The 25,073-nt window shown below is 46.8% G+C and overlaps 1 protein-coding gene across 1 annotated transcript in view; it reads right to left on the bottom strand.

Annotated features, from left to right (window-relative positions):
• The window catches only part of LOC140199855 (sterol 26-hydroxylase, mitochondrial-like), a 261,377-nt gene that overhangs the window by 221,833 nt on the left and 14,471 nt on the right, over window positions 1-25,073 (bottom strand). Inside the window, exon 2 of the mRNA XM_072262360.1 lies at window positions 11,265-11,455. Within this exon, the coding sequence (XP_072118461.1) occupies window positions 11,265-11,455 (191 nt within the window). The remainder of the gene's footprint in view (window positions 1-11,264; window positions 11,456-25,073) is intronic.

Below are 25,073 nucleotides of genomic sequence, written 5' to 3'. Positions count from 1 at the left end.
CACACAAACTCCTGACACGGTCACGGGGAGAATACACAAACCCCCCACACAGTCACGGGGTGAACATACAAACTCCAAACACAGTCACGGGGAGAACATACAAACTCCACACACAGTCATTGGGAGAACACACAAAATCCCCACACGGTCACGGGGAGAACACAAAAACACACCACACAGTCACGGAGAGAACACACAAACTCTCCACACAGTCACGGGGAGAACACACAGACTCCCCATAGGGTCACATGGAGAACACAGAACTTCCCCACATGGTCACGGGGAGAACACACAAACTCCCCACACAGTCAGTTGGTGAACATATAAACTCCCCACAGGGTCATGGGGTGAACACACAAAGTCCCTACATGGTCACAGGCAGAACACACACACTCCCCACACAGTCATGGGGAGAACACACAAACTCCCCACACAGTCATGGGGAGAAAACACAAACTCCCCACACAGTCACGGGGAGAACTCACAAAATCCCCACACGGTCAAGGGGAGAACACAAAAACGCACCACGCAGTCACGGAGAGAACACACAAACTCCCCACACGGTCACAGGGAGAACACACAAACACCCCACACGGTCACAGGGAGAGCACACAAACTCCCCACATGGTTATGGGGAGAGCACACAAACTCCCCACACAGTCACGAGGAGAGAACAAACGTCACCACACAGTCACTGGGAGAACACACAAACTCCCCACACAGTCACGAGGAGAACACACAAACTCCCCACACAGTCACGAGGAGAACACACAAACTCCCCACACAGTCACGGTGAGAGCACACAAAATCACCACACGGTCACGGGAAGAGCACACAAACTACCTACACGGATACGGTGAGAGCATACAAACTCCCAACATGGTCACGGGGAGAACACACAAACTCCACACACAGTCACTGGGAGAACACACAAACTGCCCACACGGTCACAGGGAGAACACACAAACACCCCACACGGTCACGGGGAGAGCACACAAACTCCCCACACGGTGACGGGGAGAGCACACAAACTTCCCACACAGTCACTGTGAGAGGACACAAACTCCCCACACAGTCACGGTGAGAACACACAAACTCCCCACACGGTCACGTGGTCAACACACAAACTCCCGACACGGTCACGGGGAGAATACACAAATCCCCCACACAGTCACGGGGTGAACATACAAACTCCCAACACGGTCATGGGGAGAACATACAAACTCCACACACAGTCAATGGGAGAACACTCAAACTCCCCACACTGTCACGGGGAGAGCACACAAACTCCCCACACGGTTATGGGGAGAGCACACAAACTCCCCACACAGTCACGAGGAGAGAACAAAAACTCACCACACAGTCACGGGGAGAACACACAAACTCTCCACACGGTCACGTGGTCAACACACAAACTCCCGACACGGTCACTGGGAGAATACACAAACGCCCCACACAGTCACGGGGTGAACATACAAACTCCCAACACGGTCACGGGGAAAACACACAAACACCCCACACGGTCACGGGGAGAGCACACAAACTCCCCACACGGTTATGGGGAGAGCACACAAACTCCCCACACAGTCACGAGGAGAGGACACAAACTCCCCACACTGTCACGGGGAGAACACACAAACTCCCCACACAGTCACGGGGTGAACAAACAAACTCCCCATATGGTCACGGGGAGAACACACAAACTCCACACACAGTCACTGGGAGAACACACAAACTCCCCACACGGTCACGGGGAGAACACACAAACACCCCACACAGTCAAGGGGAGAAAAAACAAACTACCCAGATGGTGCCGGGGTGAAGACACAAACTCCCCAGACGGTCACGTCGTCAACATTCAAATTCCCCACACGGTCACTGGGAGAGCACACAAACCCCCCACACAGTCACGGGGTGAACATACAAACTCCCAACACGGTCACGGGGAGAACACACAAACACCCCACACGGTCACGGGGAGAGCACACAAACTCCCCACACGGTTATGGGGAGAGCACACAAACTCCCCACACAGTCACGAGGAGAGGACACAAACTCCCGATACAGTCATGGGGAGAACACACAAACTCCCCACACAGTCACGGGGAGAACAAACAAACTCCCCACATGCTCATGGGGAGAACACACAAACTCCACACACAGTCACGTGGAAAGGATACAAACTCCCCACACAGTCACGGGGTGAACATACAAACTCCGAACACAGTCACGGGGAGAACACACAAACTCCACACACAGTCACTGGGAGAACACACAAACTCCCCACACGGTCACGGGGAGAACACACAAACACCCCACACAGTCACGAGGAGAGGACACAAACTCCCCACACAGTCACGGGGAGAACACACAAACTCCCCACACAGTCACGGGGGGAACAAACAAACTCCCCACATGGTCACGGGGAGAACACACAAACTCCACACACCGTCACTGGCAGAACACACAAACTCCCCACACAGTCACGGGGAGAACACACAAACACGCCACACGGTTATGGGGAGAGCACACAAACTCCCCACACAGTTACGAGGAGAGGACACAAACTCCCCACACAGTCACGTGGAAAGGATACAAACTCCCCACACAGTCACGGGGAGAACACACAAACTCCCCACACAGTCACAGGGTGAACCCACAAACTCCCCACCAGGTCACGGGGAGAACACACAAACTCCCCACACGGTCACGGGAAGAGCACACAAACTCTCCACACAGTCACGTGGAGAACAAAGAAGTTCCCCACATGATGTCGGGCAGAACGCAAAACTCCCGACACGGTTATGCGGAGAGCACACAAACTCCCCACACAGTCACTGGGTGAACATACAAACTCCTCACACGGTCATGGGGAGAACACACAAATACCCCACACTGTCACGGGGAGAGCACACAAACTCCACACACGGTTACTGGGTGAACATACAAACTCCTCACACGGTCATGGGGAGAACACACAAATACCCCACACTGTCACGGGGAGAGCACACAAACTCCCCACACGGTTATGGGGAGAGCACACAAACTCCCCACACAGTCACGAGGAGAGAACAAAAACTCACCACACAGTCACGGGGAGAACACACAAACTCCCCACACGGTCCCGGGGAGAACACACAAACTCCCCACACAGTCACGGGGAGAACACACAAACTCCCCACACAGTCACGGGGTGAACATACAAACTCCCAACACGGTCACGGGGAAAACACACAAACACCCCACACGGTCACGGGGAGAGCACACAAACTCCCCACACAGTCACGAGGAGAGGACACAAACTCCCCACACTGTCACGGGGAGAACAAACAAACTCCCCACACAGTCACGGGGTGAACAAACAAACTCCCCATATGGTCACGGGGAGAACACACAAACTCCACACACAGTCACTGGGAGAACACACAAACTCCCCACACGGTCACTGGGAGAGCACACAAACCCCCCACACAGTCACGGGGTGAACATACAAACTCCCAACACGGTCACGGGGAGAACACACAAACTCCACACACAGTCACTGAGAGAACACACAAATTCCCCACACGGTCAAGGGGAGAGTACACAAACTCCCCACACAGTCACGGGGAGAAAAAACAAACTCCCCACATGCTCATGGGGAGAACACACAAACTCCACACACAGTCACGTGGAAAGGATACAAACTCCCCACACAGTCACGGGGTGAACATACAAACTCCGAACACGGTCACGGGGAGAACACACAAACTCCACACACAGTCACTGGGAGAACACACAAACTCCCCACACGGTCACGGGGAGAACACACAAACTCCCCACACAGTCACGGGGAGAACACACAAACTCCGCACACAGTCGCGGGGAGAACACACAAAGTCCCCATATGGTCACATGGAGAGAACACAAACTCTCCACACGGTTATGGGGAGAGCACACAAACTCCCCACACAGTCACGGGGAGAGGACACAAACTCCCCACACAGTCACGGGGAGAACACACAAACTCCCCACACAGTCACAGAGAGAACACACAAACTCCCCACATGGTCACTGGGTGAACACACAAACTCCCCACACAGTCACAGAGAGAACACACAAACTCCCCACATGGTCACGGTGTGAACATACAAACTCCCCACACTGTCATGGAGAGAACACAAAAACTCCCCACACAGTCACGGGTTGAACATACAAACTCCCCACAGGGTCACGGGGAGAACTCACAAACTCCCCACACAGTCACGGGGTGAACACACATGTCCCCACATGTTCATAGGGCGAAAACACACACTCCCCACACAGTCACGGGGAGAACACACAAACTCCCCACACGGTTACGGGAAGAGCACACAAACTCCCCACACAGTCACAGGGAGAGTACACAAACTCCCCACACAGTCAATGGAGAAAACACAAACTCCCCACACGGTTACGTGGAGAACACACAAACTTCCCACATGGTCGCGGGGAGAACACACAAACTCCTCACACAGTCATGGGGAGAACACACAAACTCCCCACACAGTCATGGGGAGAACAGACGAACTCCCTACACATTCACGGGGAGAACACACAAACTCCCCACCAGTCAAAGGGTGAACATACAAACTCCACACACAGTCACATTGAGAACACACAAACTCCCCACACAGTCACAGAGAGAACAAACAAACTCGCCACATGGTCACTGGGAACACATACAAACTCCCCACACAGTCAAAAGGTGAACACACAAACTCCCCACACAGTGACGGAGAGAACACAAAAACTCCCCACATAGTCACGGGGTGAACATACAACTCCCCACACTGTCACGGAGAGAACACAAAAACTCCCCACACAGTCACGGGGAGAAGACACAAATTGCCCACACGGTCACGGGGTGAACATACAAACTCCCCACACAGTCACGTGGAGAACACACCAACTCCCCACACAGTCACAGGTTGAATATACAAACTCCCCACAGGGTCACGGGGAGAACTCACAAACTCCCCACAGGGTCATGGGGTGAACACACAAATTCCCCACATGGTCACAGCGAGAGAACACAAACTCCCCATACTGTTATGGGGAGAGCACACAAACTCCCCACACAGTCACGGAGAGAGCACCCAAACTCCCCACACGGTTAAAGGGAGAGCACACAAACTCACCACACAGTCAAGGGGAGAACACAAAAACTCCCCACATAGTCACATGGTGAACATACAAACTCCCCACACGGTCACGTGGAGAACACACAAACTCCCCACACGGTCACAGGGAGAGCATACAAACTCTCCACATGGTCACGTGGAGAACACACAAATTCCCCACACGGTTATGGGGAGAGCACACAAACTCCCCACACGTTAACACGGAGAGCACACAAACTCACCACACAGTCACGGGGAAAACACACAAACTCCCCACACAGTCACGGCGAGAACACACAAAATCCCCACACAGTCACAGGGGAACACACGAACTCCCCACACAGTCACGGAGAGAACACACAAACTCCCCACACAGTCACGGGGAGAACACACGAACTCCCCACACAGTCACAGGGAGAACACACAAACTCCCCGCACAGTCACGTGGAGAGCACACAAACTCCCCACACAGTCACAGGGAGAACACACGAACTCCCCACACAGTCACGGGGAGAACACACAAACTCCCCACACAGTGACGGAGAGAACACAAAAACTCCCCACATAGTCACGGGGTGAACATACAACTCACCACACTGTCACGGAGAGAACACAAAAACTCCCCACACAGTCACGGGGAGAAGACACAAATTGCCCACACGGTCACGGGGTGAACATACAAACTCCCCACACAGTCACGGGGTGAACACACAATCTTCCCACATGGTCACAGGGTGAACACACAAACTCCCCACACGGTCATGGGGAGAGCATACAAACTCCCCACACGGTCACGTGGAGAACACACAAACTCCCCACACGGTCGCGGGGAGAACATACAAACTCTTCACACGGTCGCGGGGAGAACTCAGAAACTCCCCACACGGTCACGGCGAGAACATACAAACTCTTCACACAGTCGCGGGGAGAGCACACAATCTCCCCACACGGTCAGGAGGAGAGCACACAAACTCCCCAGACGGTTATGGGGAGAGCACACAAACTCCCCACACAGTCACGGGGAGAACACACAAAATCCCCACACGGTCACGGGGAGAGCACACAAACTCCCCACACAGTCACAGGGAGAGCACACAAACTCCCCACACAGTCACAGGGAGAACACACGAACTCCCCACACAGTCATGGGGAGAACACACAATCTCCCCACACGGTCGCGGGGAGAACACAAAAACTCCCTACACGGTCACGGGGAGAACACATAAACTCCCCACACAGTCACGGGGAGAACACATAAACTCCCCACACGGTCACGGGGAGAACACATAAACTCCCCACACGGTCACGGGGAGATACACACAAACTCCCCACACGGTCGCGGGGAGAGCACACAAACTCCCCACACGGTCGCGGGGAGAACACAAAAACTCCGCACACGATCATGGGGAGATACACAAACTCCCCACACAGTCACGGGGAGAGCACACAAACTCCCCACACGGTCACGGGGAGAACACAAAAACTCCGCACACGATCATGGGGAGATACACAAACTCCCCACACAGTCACGGGGAGAGCACACAAACTCCCCACACGGTCACGGGGAGAGCACACAAAATCCCCACACAGTCACAGGGAGAACACACGAATTCCCCACACAGTCACGGGGAGAACACACAAACTCCCCACACGGTCGCGGGGAGAACACACAAACTCCCCACACAGTCACGGGGAGAGCACACAAACTCCCCACACGGTCACGGGGAGAACACAAAAACTCCGCACACGATCATGGGGAGATACACAAACTCCCCACACAGTCACGGGGAGAACACAAAAACTCCGCACACGATCATGGGGAGATACACAAACTCCCCACACGGTCGCGGGGAGAACACAAAAACTCCGCACACGATCATGGGGAGATACACAAACTCCCCACACAGTCACGGGGAGAACACATAAACTCCCCACACGGTCGCGGGGAGAACACACAAACTCCGCACACGATCATGGGGAGAACAGATAAACTCCGCACACGATCATGGGGAGATACACAAACTCCGCACACGATCATGGGGAGAACAGATAAACTCCGCACACGATCATGGGGAGAACAGATAAACTCCGCACACGATCATGGGGAGATACACAAACTCCGCACACGATCACGGGGAGATACACAAACTCCCCACACGGTCACGGGGAGATACACAAACTCCGCACACGATCATGGGGAGATACACAAACTCCGCACACGATCATGGGGAGATACACAAACTCCCCACACGGTCACGGGGAGATACACAAACTCCCCACACAGTCACGGGGAGATACACAAACTCCCCACAAAGTCACGGGGAGAACACACAAACTCCCCACACGGTGCGGGGAGAACACAAAAACTCCGCACACGATCATGGGGAGATACACAAACTCCCCACACAGTCACGGGAATTGACAGGACCATAATTGGCCACATTAGTGTCAGATCGACATTTAAACACCACCGTTGCTTCTCACTAACATTCTCCTAAGCAAGCTTGTTTTGCTTGCAGGTTGATAAGACCTGCATCTCCAGACTCCAACACAACACAAGGACTGGAGGCCAGGAGGCACCTATCCTGGAGTTCGAGGCTTGTCTGTGTGTGTGAGAGGGCGGAGAGGTGGTTCGATGGGAAATGTGCCTGTTTTGCTCTTGTTGCCTTGTTTTTTTCTAGTGTCGATGTTGCTTGTCTTGCCCACAGCTGACTAATCCTATCCTTTGGAGTGTGGTTGGAAACCGGAGCAGCCACAGAAACTCACGCGGAAATCCTTTTCAGACTGTGGTGGGAACTGACCCCCGATGGCGCTGAGAAGCGATACGCCAACCACCACACCACTGTGCCACCCTGATCCCCACATCCAAGAGTCTTCCCTGCAATTAAAGATTCTATGAACTCCAATACCTTCAAATGCAAAATTGTAGAGCTGATCGGCGACGTTGTACACCATCAGTCCCCCTCCTTGGGTCTGCCTCAGCCAACGTATCTTCCTCATAAAGTCAGTCACCACCTCGTCGATGGCTGGAGAATAATTGGCCACCTCCTTGGGCTTCAGCAACTTGGGGTTCAACACGCTGCGCATCTTACTCCACTCTTCACCATACCTGAGGAGAAGGAGGGTTATTCTGCGGTTAACACCACGCTTTACAGTGCCAGTGCTCACTGATCAGGCTCCAATTCCCACAACTATCTGCAAGGAGTTTGTACACTCCATGTAACTGCATCCGTTCCTTCAGGTGCTCTAATTTCCTCCCACATACGGGTTTATGAATTATGGGCATGTTATGTTGGCACCAGAAGTGTGGCTGCCTGTGCTGGGCTGCCCCTAGTTGGTTTGTGTTGGTTGTTGATGCAAACAATACATTTCACTGTACACTTCAACGTACAAGTGATAGTTAATCTTTAATCATTACTATTGATTGATAATTGGTCTATTATTGTTATATGTAGAGATAATGCGACAAACGTTTGTTTCACATGCCATCCAGAGAAATCATTCTATACACATCATTGGATTGTTTCGCTCATTGACTCAAATGACACATTTCACTCTATTTGTTAATGTATATGTGATGAAGAAAGCTAATAATTAAAAATGTTTAAATCTTTAATCCTGGAGAAGTCCAGGATTGGTACTGGTGATGAGAGACTTATGTTACAATGGGAAGCTGTTGTGGGAGCTTGGCACAGTCCAGGCCATTGTATGATTGAGTACACCTACAAGTGCTGCCCCAAGAAAGTCATGCTCACTTCTCACATCTGATACCGGGAAGGAGGTGCAGGAGCGTTCGGTTCAGGCTCAGGAACAGTTATTACCCTTCAGCCATCAGCTTGGATAACTTCACTCACCACAACAATGAGCTGATTCCACAATCTACGCACTCACTTGAAGACTCATGTTCTCAGTATTATACATTTACGTATTCATTTAGTTTTTTTTGTATTTGTAGTTTTGTCTTCTTGTGTGTGCTTTTTTTTCTGTGTAGTTTTTCATCGATTTTATTGCATTTCTACTGTGAATGCATGCAAGAAAATTAATCTCAGGGTTGTACATGGAGACATATACAAACTTCAATAGTAAATTTACTTTGATCTTTGAACATCCTCCCACCCACCTTCATACCAGTCCCATCAAATTCTTCATGCCTACCCTTTTTTTGTCCCGTCTGAAACACCCACACCAGGGGTTAGAAACATAGGAACATAGAAAACCTACAGCACAATACAGGCCCTTGGGCCCACAGTACTGTAAAACATTGTGCTAAGGGCTACGCCACGCTACTGCTTGTCTCATGGTTAGTGACAGCTCGGGGCTTATGGGCTTCTTCCAGTGATGGATACTGAACTGATGTTGGTAGTTGTCTTTACTATTGGATAGGGTAGATGAGGAGAGGATGATTTCAGTCATGGGAGAGTTTAGGATCTGAGAGCACAGCCTCAGAATAGAGGAATGCCCTTTTGAAACAGAGATGAGGAGAAATTTCTTCAGCTAGAGGGTGGCAAATCTGTGGAATTTGTTGCACAGCAGGCTGTGGAGGCAAAATTATTGTGATTACATTCGATTAGAGATTAGCTTGATTTGTTACATGCACATTGAAACATACAGTGAAGAGTGACGTTTGTGACAACGACCTACAGAGTCAGAGGATGTGCTGGGGGCAGCCCACAAGTGTCGCCACGCTTCCAATATTTGTGCCCCACATTTACTAACCCTAACCCCTATGTCTTTGAAATGTGGGAGGAAACTGGAGCACCCAGAGGAAATAGAGCCCCCTCAACTTACTTCGTCGTAGCCTTGCAATGTATTCTCTCTCTCAGCTTCAATTCTCTCCTGTACAAGGTAGGTATTTATTCTAGTCAACTTACAATGCCAAGGGAAAACGCAGAGGAGGTGCTAACTCCTCACTGACAGCATGCAAGGTCAGGGTCAAACCTGGGTATTGGGATGGGACTGGTAGCGGGAGGCATGGTAGCTCAGCAGTTAGCAGAACGCTGTTATGCCTCCGGGACCCTGGTTCAATTCCCATCGCTGTCTGCACGCAGTTTGTAAATTCTCTTCAGGGCCATGTGTTTCCTGTAGGTGCTCCCGACTCTTCTCACATTCCAAACCCATACAAGTTCAGTAAGCTGTGGGAATGTTACGTTGCCACTGGAAGTTTGGTAACACTTGTAGACTAGACTACTCTTTGTTTAATTAAGTGAGAAAAGGAGTATTAATCTCGAGGTAGTGATAAATGCATTGCTTGATGTAGTAACAGAAACAACAAAAGTGTTTATAAAATGCATTATGCATTCTTCAAAACTGCTAAAATAACTAAAGAGTTAGCACTTACCTTACATAAGGCGATTGGCTATAAGAAAAATAATTTTCAAATTGAGAGGAAATAAGATTGATAGCTTTGTTCCACTGGGAGCCAGTGCGCTGAATGGCCAGTTCTTTGGCTCATCACTCACACCCACAAGCACTTGCGGGCTGCCCCCAACACACCCTTGGACTGTGCTGGTTGTTGATGAAAACGATACATTTCACTGCATGTTTCACTGTTTTGCTGTACATTTGACGAATAAAGCTAATCTTTATCATTGGAATTGCTTTGTTATTGTCACATGTACTAAGATACAGTGAAAAGTTTGTCTTGCATTCTGTTCATACAGATCAAATCCTTGTAACAGTACATTGAGGTAGAAGAAGATGAAACAACAACAATGCAGAATGAAGAGTAAAAGCTGCCGAAGGAGTGCAGTGCAGATAAACAATAAAGCATGGTCATAATGAGGTAGATTGTGCAGCCAAGAGTTCATCTTACTGCGCGAGAGTTCTATTCAAGCGTCTGATAACAGTGGGACAAAAGCTGTCCCCTGGCCTGGTGGGATGGCCTTTCAAGCTTTTGCATCTTTTGTCCGCTGGGAGAAGGGAGAAGCGAGAACACCTAGGGTGAGTGGGGTTTTGATTATGCTGGCTGCTTTACTGAAGCAGAGAGAAGTATAGAAAGAGTCCACAGGGAGAGGGTGGTTCCTGTCATCAGCAGAACTATGACTCACTCCCTGTGAGACTATCTCTGGCAGCCCCGCCAGAAAGTCCCTTCCAGATTCGATGCAGAGTCCCTCTGATACTTACTCACAGAGTGGTCCATAGCTGTGTCCTCTCATCTCCCTATACTCTCGCCAGTGAAACATGTCGGCCCTGATGGGATATTTGCCTTCCTGCCTCAGAATTTCCTCAATCATGTCAGAATCGGCCACATGGATGACAGGAAAGTTTCCGACACTAGATTTCCAGATGGGACCAAACTTCTTCTTATGCACAATCTAGAAAAGTGAGGAAATCACCCAAAATGGGTGGAGTTAAATGCTGACCTTCCAATACCTGAGGCAAAGTACATCTAAACATGTGGTGCAAAGAATGCCACACAGCTTGGCGATCTGGTGATGCTTCAAATGAAAATGTAATAAAATAGGCATTCTGGGTGCATTCTGTACACCCAGAACAACAAATTAACTCAGCTGGTCAGGCAGCGTTTGAGGAGCGTGACCCTACATCAGGAGCCTTCATCAGTCCAGAATATACGAGGGGTGATTGATAACTTTGTGGCCTAAGGTAGAAGGCGATGAGTTATTAACTTCAAACTTTCTGCATAATCACTGAAAGAGTTGAATTGCGTGTGCATGTAACGAGAGCTGTATAACTCATCTCCTTCTACCTTAGGCTACAAACTTATCAATAACCCTGCTGTGGACACTTTCTGGAGGTCCAAGATCCATATATTCCACAACCACTGCACTAAATGTGTAAATGTAGGAGGGGACTATGTTGACAAATAAATGTGCTAGGTTTTCTAAAACTGACTCCTTCTACCTTGGGCTACAAACTTATCAATCACCCCTCATAAATCTCAACCGAAAACTTTATCAACCACAGGAGCTGCCTCACCCACTGAGTTCCTCCAGCAGCTTGGTCTTGTCACTCTGGATTCCAACATTTGCAGTCCCCTTGGTCTCCCTGCACTTTAATTCACCAAATTTCAAGTAACAGTATTGTTAGCCACAAAGAACTAAAATCTGCAAATCAGCGAATGAGAATGAGCCAAAAGCAGTGAAAGCAGCCAAAGCAAACGCCTTTGTTCTCGCCACATGGCCAAAAGAATGGAGGCGGCCATTTTATGAGACTGTTCTTGCAGCCACCATTTCATGAACTGGTTTTTGCTCAGGGATGGCTCAATCAGAGCAATCGAAAGTGGACCAAACTTGGAGAGGGAACAGGATGCAGCCTAGTTTAGGGGCTGGATAAACATATTGTCTTCCCTGGAGTGATGGAGGCCAAAGGGAGATCCAATAGAGATCTACAAGATCATGAGAGGCGTAGGTAGAGGACAGAGGGGTATTTGTTTCTCAGGGTTGAAATGTCTAATACCAGAGGGCATGCATTGAAGGTGAGAGGGGATACGTTCAAGGAAGATGTGAGGGGTTAAGTATTTTACTCAGAGTGGTGGATGCCTGGAATGCACTGCCTGGTATGTTTGTAGAGGTCAATTCATCACCGGCTTTTAAGAGACATTTGGATAGGCACATGGATGTAAGGAAGATGGAGGGACATGGTCATGGTGTAGGTAGGAGGGATTAGGTGTTTAAGATTTGCTTAAGAGCTGGTTCGACACAAGACTGTGAGCCAAAAGGCCTGTTGGTGTGCTTTGCTCTTCTATGTTCTATGCACAATGATCTGCTAAACCTGAGACCATTTCCAGATAAGAAGCTGTTGTAACCCAGGTTAATTAAATCCAAAGATTTAATGCTCAGAATGGCCTGTTTCTCCACCACCGCCGCCAGCAGCCCATTCCATGCACTCACCGCTCTCTGCATAAAAACTTACCCCTGACATCTCTTCTGTACCTACTTCCAAACACATTAAAACTATGCCCTCTCAAACTAGCCATTCCAGCCCTGGGAAAAAACCTCTGACTATCCACATGATCAATGCCTCTCATTATCTTGTACACCTCTATCAGGTCAACTCTCATCCTTCGCCGCTCCAAGGAGAAAAGGCCGAATTCACTCAACCTATTCTCATAAGGCATGCTCCCCAATCCAGGCAACATCCTTGTAAATCTCCTCTGGACCGTTTCTATGGTTCCCACATCCTTTCTGTAGTGAGGCAACCAGAACTGAGCATAGTACTCCAAGTGGGGTCTGACCAGGGCCCTACATAGCTGCAACATTAGTTCTCAGCTCTTAAACTCAATCCCACGATTGATGAAGGCCAATGCACCGTATACCTTCTTAACCAGAGTCAACCTGTGTAGCAGCTTTGAGTGTCCTATGGACTCAGATCCCAAGATCCCTCTGATCCTCCTCACTGTCAAGGGTCTTACCATTAATACTATATTCTGCCATCATATTTGACCTACCAAAATGAACCACCTCACACTTATCTGGGTTGAACTCCATCTGTCACTCCTCAGCCCAGTTTTGCATCCTATCAATGTCCCACTATAACCTCTGACAGCCCTCCACACTATCCACAACACCCCCAACCTTTGTGTCATCAGCAAATTTACTAACTCATCCCTCCACTTTCTCATCCATGTCACTTATAAAAATCACGAAGAGAAGGGGTCCCAGAACAGGTCCCTGAGGCATACCACTGGTCACTGGGCTCGATGCAGAATATGACCTGTCTACAACCACTCTTTGCTTTCTGTGGGCAAGCCAGTTCTGGATCCACAAAGCAATGTCTCCATGGATCCCATGCCTCCTTACTTTCTCAATAAGCCTTGCATGGGGTACCTTATCAAATGCCTTGCTGAAATCCATATACACTACATCTGCAGCTCTACCTTCAATGTGTTTAGTCACATCTGCAAAAAATTCAATCAGGCTCGTAAGTAGGGATTAAGTAGGGTAGGGAAAGGAAGAGGAGGGCAGTTGTAATAGGGGACTCGATAGTAAGGGGGTCAGATAGGCGATTCTGCGAACGCAGTCCAGAGACCCGGATGGTAGTTTGCCTCCCTGGTGCCAGGGTCCGGGATATTTCTGATCGTGTCCAAGATATCCTGAAGTGGGAGGGTGAGGAGCCAGAGGTCGTGGTACATATAGGCACCAATGACATAGGTAGGAAAAGGGAAGAGGTCCTGAAAGGAGAATAGAGGGAGCTAGGAAGGGAGTTGAGAAAAAGGACCGCAAAGGTAGTAATCTCGGGATTACTGCCTGTGCCACGCCACAGTGAGAGTAGGAATGCGATGAGGTGGAGGATAAATGCGTGGCTGAGGGATTGGAGCAGGGGGCAGGGATTCAAGTTTTTGGATCATTGGGACCTCTTTTGGTGCAGGCGTGACCTGTACAAAAAGGATGGGTTACACTTGAATCTTAGGGGGACCAATATCCTGGCGGGGAGATTTGCGAGGGCTACTGAGGTGGCTTTAAACTAGAATGGTTGTGGGGTGGGAATCATATTAAAGAGACTAGGAGAGAGGAGGTTAGTTCACAACAGAAGTAAAAGTGGCAGGCCGACAAATCCAGGGCAAAAATCAAAAAGGGCCACTTTTCAACATAATTGTATAAGGGCCAAGAGTGTTGTAAAAGCGAGCCTGAAGGCTTTGTGTGTCAATGCAAGGAGCATTCGTAACAAAGTGGATGAATTAAAAGTGCAGATTGTTATTAATGAATATGATATAGTTGGGATTACAGAGACATGGCTCCAGGGTGACCAAGGATGGGAGCTCAATGTTCAGGGATATTCAATATTCAGGAAGGATAGACATGAAAGAAAAAGAGGTGGGGTGGTGTTGCTGGTTAGAGAGGAGATTAACGCAATAGAAAGGAAGGACATAAGCCGGGAGGATGTGGAATCGATATGGGTAGAGCTGCATAACACTAAGGGGCAGAAAATGCTGGTGGGAGTTGTGTACAGGCTACCTAACAGTAGTAGTGAGGTTGGGGATGGTATTAAACAGGAAGTTAGAAATGTGTGCAATAAAGAAACAGCAGTTATAATGGGTGACTTCAATCTACATGTAGATTGGGTGAACCAAATTGGTAAGGGTGCTGAGGAAGAGGATTTCTTGGAATGTATGTGGGATGGTTTTTTGAACCAACATGTTGAGGAACCAACTAGAGAGCAGGCTATTCTAGACTGGGTATTGAGCAATGAGGAAGGGTTAATTAGCAATCTCGTCGTGAGAGGCCCCTTGGGTAAGAGTGACAATAATATGGTGAAATTCTTCATTAAGATGGAGAGTGATATAGTTAATTCAGAAACAAAGGTCCTGAACTTAAAGAAAGGTAACTTTGAAGGTATGAGACATGAATTAGCTAAGATAGACTGGCAAATGACACTTAAAGGATTGACGGTGGATATGCAATGGCAAGCAATTAAAGATCGCATGGATGAACTACAACAATTGTTCATCCCAGTTTGGCAAAAGAATAAATCAAGAAAGGTAGTGCACCCGTGGCTGACAAGGGAAATTAGGGATAGTATCAATTCCAAAGAAGAAGCATACAAATTAGTCAGAAAAAGTGGCTCACCTGAGGACTGGGAGAAATTCAGAGTTCAGCAGAGGAGGACAAAGGGCTTAATTAGGAAGAGGAAAAAAGATTATGAGAGAAAACTGGCAGGGAACATAAAAACTGACTGTAAAAGCTTTTATAGATATGTGAAAAGAAAATGATTGGTTAAGACAAATGTAGGTCCCCTACAGACAGAAACAGGTGAATTGATTATGGGGAGCAAGGACATGGCAGACCAATTGAATAATTACTTTGGTTCTGTCTTCACTAAGGAGGACATAAATAATCTTCCAGAAATAGTAGGAAACAGAGGGTCTAGTGAGATAGAGGAACTGAGGGAAATACATGTTAGTAGGGAAGTGGTGTTGGGTAAATGGAAGGGATTAAAGGCAGATAAATCCCCAGGGCTAGATGGTCTGCATCTCAGAGTGCTTAAGGAAGTAGCCCAAGAAATAGTGGATGCATTAGTGATAATTTTTCAAAACTCGTTAGATTCTGGACTAGTTCCTGAGGATTGGAGGGTGGCTAATGTAACCCCACTTTTTAAAAAAGGAGGGAGAGAGAAACCGGTGAATTATAGTCCGGTTAGCCTAACATCGGTGGTGGGGAAACTGCTAGAGTCAGTTATCAAAGATGTGATAACAGCACATTTGGAAAGCGGTGAAATCATCGGACAAAGTTAGCATGGATTTGTGAAAGGAAAATCATGTCTGACGAATCTCATAGAATTTTTTGAGGATGTAACTAGTAGAGTAGATAGGGGAGAACCAGTGGATGTGGTATATTTGGATTTTCAAAAGGCTTTTGATAAGGTCCCACACAGGAGATTAGTGTGCAAACTTAAAGCACACGGTATTGGGGGTAAGGTATTGATGTGGATAGAGAATTGGTTGGCAGACAGGAAGCAAAGAATGGGAATAAACGGGAACTTTTCAGAATGGCAGGCAGTGACTAGTGGGGTACCGCAAGGCTCAGTGCTGGGACCCCAGTTGTTTACAATATATATTAATGACTTGGATGAGGGAATTAAATGCAGCATCTCCAAGTTTGCGGATGACACGAAGATGGGCGGCAGTGTTAGCTGTGAGGAGGATGCTAAGAGGATGCAGAGTGACTTGGATAGGTTGGGTGAGTGGGCAAATTCATGGCAGATGCAATTTAATGTGGATAAATGTGAAGTTATCCACTTTGGCGGCAAAAATAGGAAAACAGATTATTATCTGAATGGTGGCCGATTAGGAAAAGGGGAGGTGCAACGAGACCTGGATGTCATTATACACCAGTCATTGAAAGTGGGCATGCAGGCAGTAAAAAAGGCGAATGGTATGCTGGCATTTATAGCAAGAGGATTCGAGTACAGGAGCAGGGAGGTACTACTGCAGTTGTACAAGGCCTTGGTGAGACCACACCTGGAGTATTGTGTGCAGTTTTGGTCCCCTAATCTGAGGAAAGACATCCTTGCCATAGAGGGAGTACAAAGAAGGTTCACCAGATTGATTCCTGGGATGGCAGGACTTTCATATGATGAAAGACTGGATGAACTAGTCTTATACTCGTTGGAATTTAGAAGATTGAGGGGGGATCTGATTGAAACATCTAAAATCCTAAAGGGATTGGACAGGCTAGACATAGGAAGATTGTTCCCGATGTTGGGGAAGTCCAGAACGAGGGGTCACAGTTTGAGGATAAAGGGGAAGCCTTTTAGGACCGAGATTAGGAACAACTTCTTCACACAGAGAGTGGTGAATCTGTGGAATTCTCTGCCACAGGAAACAGTTGAGGCCAGTTCATTGGCTATATTTAAGAGGGAGTTAGATATGGCCCTTGTGGCTACGGGGGTCAGGGGGTATGGAGGGAAGGCTGGTACACGGTTCTGAGTTGGATGATCAGCCATGATCATACTGAAAGGCGGTGCAGGCTCGAAGGGCCGAATGGCCTAGTCCTGCACCTATTTTCTATGTTTCTATGTAATGCATGACCTGCCTTTGACAAAACCATGCTGACTATTCCTAATCATATTATGTCTCTCCAAATGTTCATAAATCCTGCCTCTCAGGATCTTCTCCATCAACTTACCGACCACTGAAGTAAGACTCACTGGTCTATAATTTCCTGGGCTATCCCTACTCCCTTTCTTGAATAAGGGAACAACATCTGCAACCCTCCAATCCTCCAGAACCTCTCCTATCCTCATTGATGATGCAAAGATCATCGCCAGAGGTTGAGCAATCTCCTCCCTCACCTCCCACAGTAGCCTGGGTGACATCCCGTCTGGTCCTGGTGACTTATCCAAGTTGATGCTTTCCAAAAGCTCCAGAACATCCTCCTCCTTAATATTTACATGCTCAAGACATCTCTACAATTGCCAAGATCCTTTTCCATGGTGAATGCTGAAGCAAAGTATTCATTAAGTACCTCTGCCATCTCCTCCGGTTCCAAACACAGTTTTCAACTGTCACACTTGATTTGTCCTATTCTGTAACATCTTATCCTCTTGCTCTTCACATACTTGTAGAATGCCTTGGGTATCCTGTCCACCAGGGCCTTCTCATGGCCCCTTCTGGCTCTCTTAATTTTATTCTTAAGCTCCCTCCTGCTAGCCTTATAATCTTCTAGATCTCTATCATTACCTAGTTTTTTGAACCTTTCATGAGCTCTTCTTTTCTTCTTGACTAGATTTTCAACAGCCTTTGTGCACCACGGTTCCTGTCTCATTGGAACATATCTACGCAGAACCACATGCGAATATGAAAAAGTACATAATTAAGACCAGAACTCTTCAATTCAGAGCAGGGTCCTCTGATACTAACCAGCCAGAAACAGCTCTAGTTGCTATCCAGAATAACTCAGTCCCTGAAATACAAACTAATGGAGTTACAGCAAGGCATCCCTCTCTCCCAGTGATCTACACTTTGAGTGATAATGCAGAAAGTTTGAAGATAATAACTCATCTCCTTCTACCTTAGGTCACGAACTTATCAATCAGCCCTGCTGTGGACCACTTCTACAAAGAAGGGATACATATGCTCCACGACCGCTGGACTAAGTGTGTACATGTAGGAGGGGATTATGTTGAAAAATAAATGTACTAGCTTTTCTAAGTTTGACTCCTTCTACCTTAGGCCACCAACTTATCAATCACCCTCGTATATTCTAGTAGCAAAGTAATGGTCAATGATAAGAGGCAGATCAAAAATGCTGCAGTCTAGCTCAAGGGCAACCAACTTATGAACACCTGCACATATTACCAAGCTCCCATGATATTAAATTCCAGTCTGACAGCTGCATATACCCTCAGTGGCCTCTTTATTAGGTATGCCGGTACACCTGCTTGTTAATGTAAACATCTAATCAGTCAATCATTGTTAGCAACTCAATGCATAAAAGCATGCAGACATGGTCGACAGGTTCAGCTGATGTTCAGACCAAACATCATAATGGGGAAGAAATGTGATCTAAATGACAATGACTGTGGAATGATTGTTGGTGCCAGATGGGGTGGTTTGAGTATCTCAGACACTGCTGATCTCCTGGGATTTTCGTGCACAACAGTCTCTAGAGTTTACAGAGAATGGTTGGAAAAACAAAAACAGTACAGTAAGTGGCTGTTCTGTGGGTGAAAATGCCTTGTTAATGAGAGAGGTCAGAGGAGAATGGCCAGACTGGTTCAAGCTGACAGGAAGGTGACAGTAACTCAAATAATCATGCTTTACAACAGTGGTGTGCAGTAGAGTGTCTCTGAACACACAACACATCAAACCTTGAAGTGAATGGGCTACAGCAGAAGGCGGCCATTGATAATCAGAAATACACTCAGTGGCCACTTTATTAGGTACCCCATGTACCTAATAATGTGGCCACTGAATCTATATACATTTGTTTACATGAACTGCAGAACTAGTTTCTTCTCTTTCTCCCTCCATTTCTAGTAACTGTTCTGGTGTGTTTTGACATCATTCATTAAAATACTGTGGAGGTTAGGGTCACTACATTGAATGATATTTCTCTATTTTCCAATGTTGACAAATTGAACTAATGACATCAGTGAAAACCAAACCCGTTTGTTACCAGGGTTGGTCTGAACGTCCATTTCTTTCCAAAGAACAGGTGACTGAACTCTGAAATGAAAAGTTCTGATCTTCCTTCCTCTTCCGTCTAAAAGCATCCAAAACTTTTCCCACTGCAACACTTAAACAGTGCTAAGTTTTCATGTTGAATTGAGTTACAGAGTGAGAGAAACATGCTCGTCAAGTGTGCACCAAGCATCAATCACTCACTTACACAAATTGGAATATTATTGGTGTATGCACTGAGACACAGTAAATATATGAGCTTGCATACTGTTCATGCAGAATAATTCATTCTATAGTGCTCTGAGGTAGAGCAATAGCGGGATGGTAGCACAATGCTCTACAGCACCAGCAATCAGCGATCGAGGATCAACTCCTGCTGCTGTATGTAAAGAGCTAATACACTCTTCCCGTGACCTCTAGGTGCTCCAGTTCCCTCCCATGTTCCAAAGACACGCGGTTAGGATTAGCGTGCTACGTTGGCGCAGGAAACACGATGACACCAGCCGGTTACCCCCAGCAGCCCTCGAACTGCATTGGTCATTGATGCATTTTACTGCCTCTTTCAATGTACATGTGACAAGTAAAGCTGACATTTAATCTTTAAGAGTGCAGAATAGAAATGCATTCTCCCTGCTTCTCCTTCCAATATTTCTAACAACTACTATACTATGGAAGTTGCATCAAGGTAAGGGTTAAGATAATGCCTAGGCAAGAAAGGTCTTCAAAGAGCATAGCTTCCCTTTGCACAGCAGGGGACTGCAGTCATTTGGCATATGGGTCAAGTTACGGGTGTATGAAAACTGCCCAGCAGATTATCAACACCCAGTTGCCCACCATTGAGAACACCTACCATAAACACTGCCTGGGCAGGGTGAAAAGCATTATCAGGGATGCATCTCACCCTAACCATGGACTTTTTACTCACCTCCCATCCGGTAGGTGCTACAGGAGCCTCTGCTCCCGCACCAGCAGGCACAGGAAGAGCTTCCTCCCTGAGGCTGTGACACTGCTGAACCTCTCATCACAGCGCTAAGCAGCATTGCATCCGTATTGTACTCTCTCAGTACTTTTATATTTGTTGCTGTAGCACTTTTTTTATTCACAGTTAGTTTGTAAATAACACTACTCTTTGAATTTCTGGTCAGATGCTAAATGCATTTCATTGGCTTTGTATCTGTACTCGGCACAACGACAATGAAGTTGAATCTGATCTAATCTAATCTAAATTGAAGGAAGCAAGCCATACCAACTGAGGGACAATTACTTTCATAACTTCAAAGCATGATCGGTTGTTAGGTTGTAGTTTCAATTGACTACGAACACTTGTATTATGCATGGAGACTGATCTCGCAAAGACGGCATTTGAATATACATACATTACCAAATGGTCAATATCCATAACAGAATCAGAATCAGGTTTAATATCACTGGAATAAATATTGAAATTTGTTGTTCTGTGGCAGCAATACATAGCAATATTTAATTTAAAAAACTATATACTTCTAAAAATTACATAAGTAGTGCAAAAAGAGAGCAAAAAATATTGAGGTGCTGTAGATGGGTTCATTATCCATTCAGAAATGTGACGGGGGAGGGGAAGAACCTGGCCCTAAAATGCTGAGCATGTGACCTCAGCCTCCTGGCCCTCCTCCTGGGTGATGGCAGCCCTCAATGATGGATGCCACTTTTTCAGGCATTGCCTTTTGAAGATGCTTCAATACTGGGAAGGCTTGTGCCTATGATGGAGCTGTTCAGAACTTCCTGCAGCTTTTTCCAGTCCAGTGCAGTCACCCCTCCTTATCAGATGGCGCTGCAGCCAGTTAGAATGCTCTCCACAGTACACCTGTAGGAAAATGCTAGAGTCTTTGGTGTTCACACCAAATCTCCTCGAATTTCTTCGTCGTAATTAAAACCATAAGAGCAGAAGTAGGCCATTCGGCCCATAGAGTCAGCTCAGTCTTCCAATTCTTCTAGTCTCTATCAAATCTCCCCTCAGTCATCTACAGTGGCATGCAAAAGTTTGGGCACCCCGGTCAAAATTTCTGTTACTGTGAATAGCTAAGCGAGTAAAAGATGACCTGATTTCCAAAAGGCATAAGGTTAAAGATGACACATTTCTTTAATATTTTAAGCAATATTACTTTTTTATTTTCATCTTTTACAGTTTCAAAATAACAAAAAAGGAAAAGGCCTGAAGCAAAAGTTTGGGCACCCTGCATGGTCAGTACTTAGTAACACTCCCTTTGGTAAGTATCACAGCTTGTAAACACTTTCCGTAGCCAGCTAAGAGTCTTTCAATTCTTGTTTGGGGGTTTGTCACCCATTCTTCCTTGCAAAAGGCTTCTAGTTCTGTGAGATTCTTGGGCCGTCTTGCATGCACTGCTCTTTTGAGATCTATCCACAGATTCTCGATGATGTTTAGGTCAGGGACTGTGAGGGCCATGGCAAAACCTTCAGCTTGCGTCTCTCGAGGTAGACCATTGTGGATTTTGAGGTGTGTTTAGGATCATTATCCTGTTGTAGAAGCCATCCTCTTTTCATCTTCAGCTTTTTTACAGACGGTGTGATGTTTGCTTCCAGAATTTGCTGGTATTTAATTGAATTCTTTCTTCCCTCTACCAGTGAAATGTTCCCCGTCACACCGGCTGCAACACAAGCTCAAAGCATGATCGATCCATCCCCTGTGCTTAACAGTTGGAGAGGTAGTTCTCCGCATCCTTTTTTCTCCAAACATACCTTTGCTCATTGTGGCCAAAAAGTTCTATTTTAACGTCATCAGTCCATAGGACTTGTTTCCAAAATGCATCAGGCTTATTTAGATGTTCCTTTGCAAACGTCTAATGCTGAATTTTGTGGTGAGGATGCTGGAAAAGTTTTCTTCTGATGACCCTTCCATGAAGGTCATATTTGTGCAGGTGTCACTGCACAGTAGAACAGTGCACCACCACTCCAGAGTCTGCTAAATCTTCCTGAAGGTCTTTTGCAGTCAAATGGGGGTTTTGATTTGCCTTTCTAGCAATCCTATGAGCAGTTCTTTTGGAAAGTTTTCTTGATCTTCCAGACCTCAACTTGACCTCCACCGTTCCTGTTAACTGCCATTTCTTAATTACATTACAAACTGAGGAAGTAGCTACCTGAAAACGCTTTGCTATCCTCTTATAGCCTTCTCCTGCTTTGTGGGCATCATTTATCTTAATTTTCAGAGTGCTAGGCAGCTGCTTAGAGCAGCCCATGGCTGCTGATTGTTGGGACAAGGTTTGAGGAGCCAGGGTATTTATAAAGCTTTGAAATTTGCATCACCTGACCTTTCCTAACGATGATTGTGAACAAGCCACAGCCCTAACAAGCTAATTAAGGTCTGAGACCTTGGTAAAAGATGTCTGAGAGCTCAAATCTCTTGGGGTGTCCAAACTTTTGCATGGTGCTCCTTTCCTTTTTTTTCCACTCTAAAATTATACAAAACAAAAATAATACACTAATCTTGCTTGAAATGTTGAAAAGAATGTTCCATCTTTAACTTTATGACTTTTGGAGATCAGTTCATCTTCTACTCACTTAACTGTTCACAGTAACAGAAATTTTGACCGGGGTGCCCAAACTTTTGCATGCCACTGTATGTTCTAGGGAATGAAGTTCTAACCTGTTCAACCTTTCCTAATAACGTAGGTCCTCCAGTCCTGGTGACATCCTTGTAAATTTTCTCTGTACTCTTTCCACCTTATTTACATCTTTCCTGAAGGTAGGTGACCAAGGCTGCACACAATACTCCACATTAGGCCTCACCAATGTCTTTTACAATTTCAACATAACATCCCAACCTTTGATCTATGAAGGTCAATGTGCCAAAAGCTTTCTTTCTGAACCTATCTGCATGTGACGCCACTTTCAATGAACTATGGACCTGTATTCCCAGATCCCTGTTCTACAGCACTTGTCCTTTCCCCACTGTTCAGTGTGTAAGACTTACCCTGGTTTGTCCTCCCAAAGTGCAACACCTCACACTTGTCCACATTAAATTCCATCTGCCAATTTTCAGCCCATTTTTCCAGCTGGTCCAGATCCTGCTGCAAGTTCTGATAGTCTTCCTCACTGTCCACTACACCCCCAATCTTGGTGTCATCTGCAAATTTGCTGATCCAGTTAGCCACATGATCATCCAGATCATTGATAATAGATCCAGCACCGATCCCTGTGGCACTCCAATAGTCTCAGGCCTTCAGGCAGAGAGGCAAGCACTCTCTGGTTTTCTCCTACAAAGCCCATGTCCAATCCAATTTACTGCCTCATCTTGAACGCCGAGCACTGGAACTCAGTTGAGCCACTTCCCACGTGGGATTTGTTTTGTGCGAGGTGCTGCCTGGCCTGCTAAGCTACTCCAGCATTTTGTGTTTGTTGCTTGGATTTCTAGCATCTGAAGATTTTCTCTTGTTTGTGATGGGACTTGCTTTAATACCTTACTGAAGTCCATGTAGACAACATCCACTGCCTTGTCATCATTACCTTACCTGGTAACTTCCTTGAAAAGTATAAGATTGGTTTGACATGGCCTTTGATCTTCAGCATACAAAATGTCACATAGTGGTGGGTCAGGCAAACCACCTTCTTCCCAAAGGGGATTCAGTATGATGCCCACTCTGTCTTACTTTGTCGAATAAAAGACTGCTCCGTATCCACCAGTACTTCTCTCTGGTGATTTTGTTAAGGCAACAACAGTCGTTGTGGCACCACTCAGCCAGATTTTCAATCTTCCTCCTATATGCTGATTTATCAGCACCTTTGACTTGGCCAACAACAGTTGCATTGTCAGCAAATGAATATGGTATTGGAACTGTGCTTATAAGTGTAAAGGGAGTAGAGCAGGGGACTAAACACATAGCCTCGTGGTGCACCTGTGCCAATGGAGATTGCGGAGGAGATGTTGTTGCCAATCCAAACTGACTGGAGTCTGCAAGCAAGGAAGCTGAGTATCCAATTGCATAAGGAAGTATTGAGGTCAAGGTCTTGAAGCTTAGTTTTGATTCGTTTTGAGGGGATGATGGTATTGAACGTCAAGCTGTCGTCAATAAAGAGCATTCTGATATATGCATCTCTGCTGTCTAGATATTCCAGGGCTGAGTGAAGAACCATTGAAATAGTGCCTGCTGTGGACTTGTCGCTCTGGTAGGCAAAGTAGAGTGATTCCATGTAGGCAGGAGTTGATACATTTCATCACCAGCTTCTCAAACCCTTCATCTCTGTGGATGTAAGTGTTAGTGGATAATAGTCATTCAGGCAGGTTGCTATGTTCTTCTTGGGCACTGATTTAAAAACTTTCTGTTTTCTTGTACATTTTATGATTTGGTCTTTAACTT

The sequence above is a fragment of the Mobula birostris genome, chromosome 6 (assembly GCF_030028105.1).
Source record: "Mobula birostris isolate sMobBir1 chromosome 6, sMobBir1.hap1, whole genome shotgun sequence".
Classification (NCBI taxonomy): domain Eukaryota; kingdom Metazoa; phylum Chordata; class Chondrichthyes; order Myliobatiformes; family Myliobatidae; genus Mobula; species Mobula birostris.
This window is presented reverse-complemented; position numbering and strand designations above follow the sequence as displayed.